The sequence below is a fragment of the Sapajus apella genome, unplaced genomic scaffold (assembly GCF_009761245.1).
Source record: "Sapajus apella isolate SASKATOON/1434 unplaced genomic scaffold, GSC_monkey_1.0 scaffold32, whole genome shotgun sequence".
In the NCBI taxonomy this organism is placed as follows: domain Eukaryota; kingdom Metazoa; phylum Chordata; class Mammalia; order Primates; family Cebidae; genus Sapajus; species Sapajus apella.
This window is the reverse complement of record NW_022436972.1, coordinates 19,412,221-19,423,142: the sequence shown is the minus strand read 5'-3', so window position 1 is coordinate 19,423,142 and position 10,922 is coordinate 19,412,221. Positions and strand designations below refer to the sequence as shown.

The 10,922-nt window shown below is 40.6% G+C and overlaps 1 protein-coding gene across 7 annotated transcripts in view; it reads left to right on the top strand.

Annotated features, from left to right (window-relative positions):
* Nucleotides 1-10,922, top strand: part of LRCH1 (leucine rich repeats and calponin homology domain containing 1) — a 210,684-nt gene that overhangs the window by 133,846 nt on the left and 65,916 nt on the right. For all 7 annotated transcript variants that reach the window (XM_032294688.1, XM_032294692.1, XM_032294693.1 and 4 more), the window contains exons 4-5: nt 4,924-5,029; nt 9,336-9,472. In XM_032294688.1, coding sequence (XP_032150579.1) covers nt 4,924-5,029; nt 9,336-9,472 — 243 coding nt within the window. The remainder of the gene's footprint in view (nt 1-4,923; nt 5,030-9,335; nt 9,473-10,922) is intronic.

The window sequence follows — 10,922 nt, the reverse complement described above, 5'->3', positions numbered from 1 at the left end:
TTTTTTTTTTTTTTTTTTTTTTTTTTTTTTTTTTTTGAGACATTTTCTTACTACTCTGTCACCCAGGCTGGAATGCAGTGCCATGGTCAAAGCTCACTGCAGCCTTGACCTCTCGGGCTCAAGCAGTCTTCCCACCTTAGCCTCCCAAGTAGCTGGGACCACAGGTGCATGCCACCATACCCAACTAATTTTTTAACTTTTTTTTTTTTTGTAGCGTCAGGGTTTTCTTATGTTTTCTAGGCCGGTCTAAAACTCTAGAGCTCAAGCGATCTGCTGACCTCAGCTTTCCAAAGTGCTGGGATTATAGGCATGAACCATCGTACCTGGCCTATGTTGGTTTTCATTAGACAAAATTCCTTAAAAAAATACTTCTAATTGGTTGGGCACAGTGGCTCACGCTTGTAATCCCAGCACTTTGGGAGGCCAGGGTGGGTGGATCACTGAGGTCAGGAGGTCGAGACCAGCCTGGCCAACGTGGTGAAACCCTGTCTCTACTAAAAATACAAAAAAAAAAAATTTAGCGAGGTATGGTGGTGCACACCTGTAATCTCAGCTACTTGGGAGGCTGAGGCAGGAGAATCTCTTGAACCTGGGAAATGGGAGGTTTGCAGTGAGCCGAGATTGCGCGATTGTACTTCAGCCTAGACGACAGAGCAAGACTCTGTCACAAAAAAAAATAAATAAATACCTCTAGTATTTTTTACAATATTACTTTCTGAAAGTGATCATAACCTATTTTAATAATTCACGAATGTATTCTGCTAATTTAAATCCTTATTTTTGCGTTCTGAAGGTCAGTTAGCAACGAGCACTTAGTAACAAAAATATATTAATCTCCAGCATGGTTTTAACACTTCTAGAGACTCTTTTTATTGTGATGAGGAGAGAATCTTATTTCTAAAGTTTTTCTTTTGGGCCCTAAACATGATGACCAATGGAAAATAAGTGTTAAGTCACAGTTCAAATTCTCTGTTTTGTTTTGTATCTAAATGACTACTGGCTGGTCTATAAAAAGCTTGAGTGTTTATATTACTATAATTAGATTCATTTCTGTATCAAAAAGAATAAATTCAGTAAATATTTATGACATGCTCATGATAATTCTTTTTGATCTGCCTGTGTATTTGTAGTATTGTAACACTAACTATAGGGTGCTATGATTTCACTGAAGTTTGGAATCGTTATTCTCTAAGAAATAGCTTAGAGCTAATAGAAAATTCAGAAGGGATTCCTTTGACTATTTTAATAAGTAACTGAATCTGGAACTTATAACCTGATAAATTTTTACAAATTGCAGAAGTATGAGGCATTAGCATTGTTTTTATTTACATTTGTTTTCCTAAATCATATCTTCTTTAAATCAGTCTAAAAAATTCATAACTTATCTTAGGCTGAATTTGAACAAAAGCGTTCTAGAGAACAAGACCATTCTAAGAATATTGCTTTTACATTTTCAAAACAGAAATATTTTATCCCCAAATACCTAGACTGTTATGTCCTGTTTCTTCCTCCTCAACCCCCAGCTAATTAAGACAGTGACCCATGGGGTTTTATTTTTGTGATGAACTTATAACCTCTTTCAAACGTGGCAAGATTCAGTGGCTTGTTCGAATAGAGTTTTGCACTATTTTCTACAATGCTGATTATACAATAGTGGAATGTTATCTTACTTACGTGCTAAATCTGCTTGGGCATTTTCCCCCATTACTTTGTCAGGACAGGAAGTAGCTGACAGCAGTGCAGAGTACAACTAAAATAATATGACCTTCACCATATACCCCACAGAATGTGAATGGACAATTGGACTTGGGTTTCAAATTGTCTACAGATGTCCTGTTCTGTAAGTCAGAAGGAAAAAAAAAACTTGTATTTATCATTGTATGAAGTTTTCTAAAGTAAATTGAGTGACCATTTTTCCTACTGCTAAATAAGTTTTCAAATATCACTAGGGGGAGTTGATTTTTTTTTTAAATAGAGTTATTATGTTAGAAACATACAATGGGAAAAAATTGCCTTACGTTTGGAGAAACAGCATATTTTGATTTTCTGGCTAACTCAAGCATGACCAGCAAAGAACAAGGTGAGCATAGTTCACACTAAAAAATGGAATACGGCTTAGTTTCTTGTCATGCTGTGAATAACGTGCTACTTAAATATATCAGTTATCTTTTTGTTTCCCTCTCCTCCCTCCTTATTTTTTAGAGAAAGATTTTTTTTAAAGCCTTATGTTTTTGAAGCTTCTGGAAATTGTCAGTTTCATATTGAAAATTTGTGATTTCTATAATTTCTATAAGGGTCTTTCTTGTGCTGTCACTCACAAGACTTAAAAAAAGCAACAACTTATTTTAGATGCCAATAACATCCATTTTCTCTAGAGTTGGAAAATAATTCCCTGTAATTCTTCCCCATAAGCACACCCACTTCTCCTACCAACATCACCAAAGTGACTGTGTCTGGTCACGAGTTCCGTGGAATGATTTGATTTCCTGTGTGCCCTTTGTGTGAGGACTCTTTTACAATAGGATGGAATGGCACCTTTTGCTTATTTGTAACTTAGTTAAGGCAAAGAAAGCTTTCATGGAAAGGATTTGATTGTTGGCTTCTGTGACTGAGCAAATGCCCCAGTAATTGGGAAAAGATGGCATTTCACTATTCTCTTCTTCCCTGTGGAAATACATTCAGAAAGGCAGGGCAATTTACAGACTCAGCGAGGGGCTGAGAGTGCTGTATTTACTTCCTTTGATGGTTTTGTCTCTGCAGATGTGCTTGCGGAGTTTGTTTCTATTTTTGTTTTAAACACTAGAGGGTGTTTTCCTCAAACTTGTGTGTGACTTTTCTGGGCCAGGAGGGATACAGCAACAGCAGTTGTGGGTGATGCCACTGAACACCCAGTGTTCTTACCCCGTATCACCCCACTTCCCCCATCAGAGTGCTGTACAGAAAAGCTCCGGGAGGTATCTGCACTGTGCACACTCAACCTTTATAGAATACAGCCTCCCTCCTTTTTAGCAGGAGTGTTACTGTTGCTCTTCATTGGGTGGTATCCCATCATGATGAGGACAGGTTGATAGGTTACCTGCAGCCTTTTAGATGAGACCAGGTTAGAGGGGAGGGATCAACTGTGTTGCGTGCAGCCTGGCCTAAATATGGAGCCTGGGGGTTTTCATTGGATTGGTCGATGATGAGTTCATCTTATTTGAATGAAAGTGAAACAGATTTCTGAAATGAGGCTTTGCTGCCTTCTGTGGTGAAAGGGAGAGCTTTTGCAGGTTCAAAAGTAAAGCGGAATATTTAAGGCCCTGATCTCACTGGACTCATTTATATCTTTTGTTCTGTGATGCTAGGTGGGACCTGCATGGGATTTAGTGTGTATGTTGGAGCATCCTTGGTCCTAGGGTCCTGGAGACAGAAGGAGCCGCAGTATTTGGAGTGTTACCATAAGTGGATTTTAGAAGTTTGATCCAACATTTATTGATCCCTTACTTTATACTTCACACTTTACTTGGCACCAGGAAGATGGAATGAATAAGACATGGTCCCTCTCACCCAGGAGCTCATAGGCTTAAAAGGGAACGTAAACATGTGAACAAATGACTTATAGTAACATGCTATCCAAAGGACCACAAAGAAAGAAGCAGTCAGTCTCCCTGGGTGTTAGATCAGAGTGGGAGAGGTGGGGAAGCCTCATGAAGGATTTCACAAAAGAAGTTGAGGCTTGAACCAGGTCTTTAAAAATGAGTCAGTGGGACAACAGGACAATACTGGGGACTGGTGTATCAGGCAGGAGCGTGAACAAGTTTGGAAACTATGAAATACTGAAAACTACCGACAGCAGCAGTAACGTGGCCGGAGCATAGGTTGTGAGGAGTGACATTCAGAGAAACGGTGCTGGAGAAATGGATGGACCTCATCATAGACACTGGCCTTACCGCCCGGTTTGGACTTTACAGTTGCTTAGGAGCCTTTGCAAGTGTTCAAGCTGGTGAACAGCATAATGGCATTTGCACTCTGGCTGCTTTGTGAAGGGTACATCTGAGGAGCCTGGTGTAGGGAAACCAGTCAGGAGATGATGATGGCACCCAGCTAAGAGAGAGCACTGGTCTACACTGCAGGAGTAGCTGGGGGTGTGTAGGGGAGTGAAGAGCAGCGCACAACTCCCGGGGCCAAGAGGAAGAGTGGGATTCGGGGAGATCCTAAAAATACAGAAAATTATAAATGTTAAGGCCTCCATTTCCCATGTGTCAAGAGGGTATTCCAGTCAAGCCTGAATTGAGTATTTGCTTCCCAAAGCAACGAAGACAAGAAGTGCTTGTGAGATGTATGGCAAGGTGGCCAGCTGTCAGGTTTCTAGCCTGTGGTGAAGAACTCCATTTTAAATAAATAGTGCATCCAAACAGTGTGTTAATATCCTAGTTTTTCACCGCAAAATGTGAGAGTTTGGTAAAATAAGATGCACTGTAGTCTTCTATTTAGAGGCATGGTGGGATAGTGGCTGGGACGGAGCTGATCATTCATTTCTAGTGTTAACTCTGGCACTTGCATGCTTTGGGCATCTGGCTAAACTTTTCCAAGCCTCATTTTTCGATTTGTAAATATTAGGCTAGTAATATTGCCTCACGGGTTTGCTGTGAGAATTCAGTAAAATCGAAGCATGTCAAAGTGGCAGCCCAGAGGCTGGTGAATTAGCAGCCGACTGCTACTAATGTCCATGCTTTCTCCATTTTTCTCTCCTCTGAGGGAGTTTAAAATGTTCAACTTTCTTTTTCTTCTCTGTGCCGAGCCTTCATGCTAGGGACCTGGAGATGAATATAAAAGTGCACCTGTGTAGTTGTCCAGATACTTAAATTCCTTCAGGAGATTTCACGACATGCGGGATTTCCTGGAAAAAGACGTTTATGATTTTTCTCTCTGCTTTTGACACAGGATGTCAGCTGCAACGAGATCACAGCATTGCCCCAGCAGATAGGGCAGTTGAAAGCTCTACGAGAACTGAATGTCAGAAGAAATTACCTGAAAGTTCTACCCCAAGGTAAAAAGGAAAGAGGGGAAATGAAGAAAATGGGAGACTTTCATTTTTTTATTTTATTTTATTTTTTGGTTTACTTTTGTGAACAAAAAGTAAAGGGTGGATCGTGTGTGTGTATGTGTGTGTGTGTGCGCGCGCACGTGCGCGCGCGCATGCCTACTACTAATAATTTGGATTTGAATTTCACATTCAGATAACAAAAAAGTGATGTTCAGCCTGTGATTTTAGTTGAGGGCTACAGCAACAAAATCATTCCCCTAGGTAATGCTGTGGGGCAGGGTGGTGGGCTTGGGTGTATTAGTTTGCTGGGGCGGCTATATGCTTCGATAACAGAACTTCATCTCAGAATTTTGGAGGCTGGATGCCTGGGATCAAGGTGCCAGCCAGGTTGCTTCCCTCTGAGGCCTCTCAGCTTGGCTTGTAGGTGGCATCTCCTCCTCCCTGTGTCTCCACGTTGTTCCCCCTCTGCGCATGTCTGTGTCCTAACCTCCTCTTCTTACAAGGACACCGGTGGATTAGAACTACCCTTATGACCTCATTTTAACTTAATCACACTTTTAAAGACCGTGTCTGCAAATACAGTCACATTCTGAGGTAACAGAGATTAGGACTGCAACACATGGATTTTGGAAGGACTCAAGCCAGCCCATCGCAGGGGTGACATGAATTGTTTTGGGTATGGGTATGTGACATTCTGGAACATGACATTTCGGGGACATGCTTTGTTCTACAGATCCTGGCTATCAGGATTTCTAGCTTTGGGGATCTGGGAACTCTGGTTGGGAACCCCCAGTGTCTAGAATCTGTTCTGAGGTAAGAGTGCTGCCTCTGCTGGAGTGACATTTGGACTAATGTCTCACTGGTGGTCTTGGTAAGTTTCACCAGTGGTGGCTGCAGAGCCTGAGCATTGAGACGTGGCTCCCAGCCACCCAGCACGAATGCCGAGACGTCAGACAGCCCTGCTCTGCAGCCATGGGCTTCCATGGTATGTCTGTCTGGTACAGTGTATTGGGTTCAGGGAAGATATATGTATTTATTCAGAAATTGTGGACCATTTAGACCATGAAGCCAGCCTCGTAGGGAGGAGGGGATCTGAATTTCGTGTTTGGATTTGGACCTGGATCAGGAATGAACGGATGAGTCCGGAACTCCGAATGCCTTTTCCAAAGCATACTCTGGTTTTCAGAGATCACATTGATTTCCATTGTTTTTGTTTAAGGTCTCTAGACATAGCCAATTTCAAACATATGTTTAAAAATATTACTCAAAACCCAGTAGTATTCGGAAACTGTCAGCGTTTGGTTAATCTGATATTGATGGAGCAGTTTATGGATGCCTCATTTTAATTATCCTGTCTCTACATCTTGCTCTTTGGCTTGAAATGCTTCATAATAAGGCAAGAAAATGGAGCTCATGAAAGAGAAAGAACTTTGCAAAATGTGATGTGCTTTACAGATGGGAGGCTCAAGTCTGCTTGCTGTCTTTCACCTTTCTCATCTGACTAGCATTTTAGAGAAGCAGCATTAGAAACTCAGCATTTTTTTACTTCAGTACTTGAGATGACCTGGTTTAAAAATATTGATTGATTTTTCATTTTGTCCTTGTACAATCTCATTTTTCGAATATGTGAAACTTGTGTTTGGATTAAGTGAGTACAAAAGGAAAGCTTATTAATAGCAAATTTATATGCATACAGCCTTTTATGAGTTAACGAAAACTTTCATTTAAACATAAGCTCTCATGTTAATCATTGTGAAAATGCCACAAATAATTGAACTCTCATTTTCAAAAGGAAAAATTAATTTGCTCATTTTGCAATTGCCTGTTAGAGTTTAAAAACGTGGAAAGAAAGTATACTCACAAACTATAGGTTTTTGTCTCTCACTGCTCCTTCTTCTCTTACCTTAAAAACATTCCTTTCCCTTAAAAAGATCAGTTATTCCATGTTTTCTCAGTTTTGTTATTTTAAAAATATACTCAAAGCTAAAACTTCAGTTTACTGGAAATTTTTTTAAAAAATAATTTCCTGAATATCAAGTTTCTTTTTGCTTCACTCTGGAGAACTCTATTGACAAAAGACCATTGAAAATACTTTCAGGCAGTGACTGTGAAGACTCTCCCTATTTACGTGTATGTTTTTCCTCTTTGGATTCCTCTTCTTGTATGCTTTCAATCTGAGGATGAAAAAGAAAAAACCCAAACTGTGGCCTAATTACTGATGTCAATTTTGTGGTGTTTTACTACAACAGCTGCAATAAGAAGACCATATTTTATTCTTTCCAGGACTAGAATGAACAGAGGGTTAAAATAGCCATTCACCGCCTCTCTTAGCAGTGGGGACAGAGAGTGGGGTTCGTTCTGCTGCTGCGTTTTTTCTTGCTCCCTTTTTCTACTCCGCTTCTTTTGACCTTTCCTGGGCTGCCGTTGCGAGATTATCATTTTCTCCTTCGTTTTACTGTTGTGAAACTGTCTGGCTCTTGCTTTCTTAAACTATTATGGCAATTGCGTTCCAAAGTGGAACTAGAAAGGAAATGGTCGTTATAAAACCATCACTTATTTTATTTATCTGTAAGTTTTCTCCTGCTGTGTCTTCCAGGTACTTAGCCCTCTAGTCTTGTTCTGAAGTCTTCGTGTTAAGTGGCAAATCACTGCTGAAGATCCAGAGTCCAGTTAAATTTTTCCTGTGATTTGCCAACCTAACGTCAGTTAACTGTCTCACAGATAGGTTGACATTGCTAGGGGTAACAGCCAGGAGGCGTTCCTCTTCTCATGGAACCTCCACAGTTCTTAGCCATCTTACACACAAGCTGCGCCGTGAAAGAGGATCTTGCTTTTCCTATCCTTTCACTTTCACGATTCCAGTGTCCTCCAGGACCAGTGTGGCCTGAGGTCAGTCCCTCATCCTGCCAGAGGGAAGGCAAGCTGGGTGTGAGGACTGACTAACTACTCAGGGCAATTTATAAAATAGAGATTCCTTGGCTTTAGGCCCAGGGATCTATATTCTTTTAAAAATACACTTCCTGAGTTTCTCCTGCACAGCCCACCTGTCATGGACCTGAGTTTGGAACTCATGGCCCTAGATGCTCTTCTGCCTCCTCTCTAGAATTCCAGTCCTATCCCTCCTTTCTTTAAGACAACAGCATTCACTAAGGTATGAATGAAGGAAAGTCCCTTACATTCCCAGAGTGCCTTGAATTCTGAGAGAGCTACTCGTTACTAGAATCTTTTCCTTGTGGAAATTGAAGTAATCAATGTAACTGAGTCAAGTGAAAACCGAAGAGCAGTGTAAGGGGCAGAGGAGAAACAGTGTGAAAGTTTACTCCAGGGCAGTGCCGGAGATACAGGGGAAATTGTCCATTTGTATGCTTACAAAGTCTGGACAGCCATGTAGAAATATGATTGGACTAATACACTCTATTCTTGCCCGCCTTCCACTTTAGAACTCCTTGAGTGTTTGAAAGCACAATATTCCATCCCTTAATAGGTCCCATCACAAAAGTTCCCGGGCCTCTTTCTGGAGTGGACCCTTCCTAGCCCCCCACACACAGATCTCAGTGGCTTGCCTGCGTCACCCTAGATGTCTGGCGTGGCTCAGCCTCTTTGCTCTGTGGAATATATTTGACTTTATTCCTAGCAGCTGCCCATGTCGGTTTGAATGCTTGAAATTACTGAGTGTTTACTGTGCCACTGGGTGGGGACTTTAAGCTAAATGTAATGTTCCTTCTTGTGAGTGGAGCTACAAAGACTTTTTAAAAGCTGTGGAATAAAGTCTCATCATACCAGAATTACAGGGCCCGTCATCAGAAAATTGTGAATTGGATAACATATGTTTTTTTGAAATGCAGTTGAAAAACTCAGGAATATATTTAGTGTAGCTAGTTCTGGGATAATGCCAGCCCAGATACGTTGATTAGATAAGAATATTCTGTAATTAACATATTACTCATGGGCTAGCCAGTGCTACTGGGAAACAGTTTAAAGTTAAAACAAACATGTCCTGTGTGATGTGGCTTGCGTGATTCTTTTGCTGGAAAAAAAAATGTATTTTTAAACAATAGATATTGTAAATGTGAAGTGTTTCCAGTTTTTATCAGAACTAACAACAGCTTAAAACTTTTGGGGCATGCAATGAAAAGATTTTCCCTCTTTGGTAAAATGTTGTATACACATACCATGTATTCCTAATGTACAACTTGCCTTTGATTATGTTCAGTTATATTTTTCCTGAGATGCCGAACATTAACTTTTGAATGATTAGCCATTTAATCTTACTGCTTTCTAAGGTTTTTTCTTTTTTCCATTACTTTAGAACTAGTAGATCTTCCCTTGGTAAAGTTTGACTTTTCCTGCAACAAAGTGCTGGTGATTCCAATTTGCTTTAGAGAGATGAAGCAGCTGCAAGTGTTACTACTTGAGAATAACCCTCTGCAGTCTCCTCCAGCACAGGTGAGGGGTCTTGCAGCAAAGCCATTGCCCCATGGGAGGTGCTGTTTGTTCTAGGGGCCAAGGGAAATTTCTCCTTTATCTGAAAATTTGCTGAAAATCACTAATCATTGGCAAGTGGCAGATTAATCAGAGAAAAGGCATGCAAAATTTATTAACATGTGCAGGGAAGCCTCCAGAGTGAAGACCCTAAGATACAGGGGAAATTGTCCATTTGTATGTTGACAAAGTATGGACAGCCATGCAGAAATATGAGTGGACCAAACCGAGCAGAGCCTGTCTATCTGGATTCTTCTTGGCCTCTCTGAGGATCATTTCTTCTTTCTGGGTGTGGGGCAGGACCCTCTTTGGAATGGGAGTTCTTATGATCTACTGTCAAACAAGAGAGGTCACATAATTTCTTTATGGCCAGTTTTTACACAGAAAGGCAGAGGGAAAATTCAAGTAATATTTTGAAGTTTTATGGCTGGCTTTGGTGAAAAGGGGTTCTGGTTTCTAGGACCAGCTTTGGGAAGAGGGATTCAAGTTTCTAAGACTCCCCCTGGGGAGAATGGGACCGAGAGACAGGAGGGCAGGAGAGGTCAGAGAAAATCTTTTGCTTCCGAGGCCTTCATTTTGGGGTATTGTTTTCTGATTCCCAAGGCTATCAATTATGCTTAAGCAACTCTCCAAAGGTGGGTTTTCTGATTCTCTGATGAAAATAATAATACCGTATAAAACTTGATTATAAACAATCACAGTGAACCCTTGAGTGGATCTGACTGCAATAAATTGTCTTCCGCTGCATCAAATCTATTCACCAGCACTTGGCTCACTATTCTAATCACTCCAACTCCAGAATTAAATGTCTCATTATTTATCACTTTATTTGAAATTTTTTCATGGAGTATATTGATTGATTGATTGATTGGTTTTTTTTTAGATGGAACCTTGCTCTGTTGCTCAGGCTGGAGTGCAGTGTTATGATCTTGACTCACTGTAACCTCTGCCTACCAAGTTCAAATGATTCTCCTGCCTCAGCCTCCTGAGCAGCTGAGACTACAGGTGCCTGCCACCATGCCTGGCTAATTTTTGTATTTTTAGTAGAGACGATGTTTCAGCATGTTGGCCAGGCTGGCCTCGAACTCCTGACCTCAAGTGATCCATCCGCCTCAGTCTCCCAAAGTGCTGGGATTACAGATATGAGCCCTCTGCCCTCCATATATTTCTTATTTGAATGTTAGCTGGAAAATGGAATTTAAACACCTTAAAATATGGTTATTGATTATTTAGAGATAGGTTTCAAGCTCAAATATTAAACTGCATGAGAGAAAAATGAAGTACTGTTCTTTCAGATGCTTAACCATGTAAATATTTTGAAGCTTATTTTCTGTTTAAATAATTTAACAGCTTCTTAAATCTACAGTTATTTTTAGGCTCTGAATTGCTTTCTATGGGCTTGAAAATAATTGTG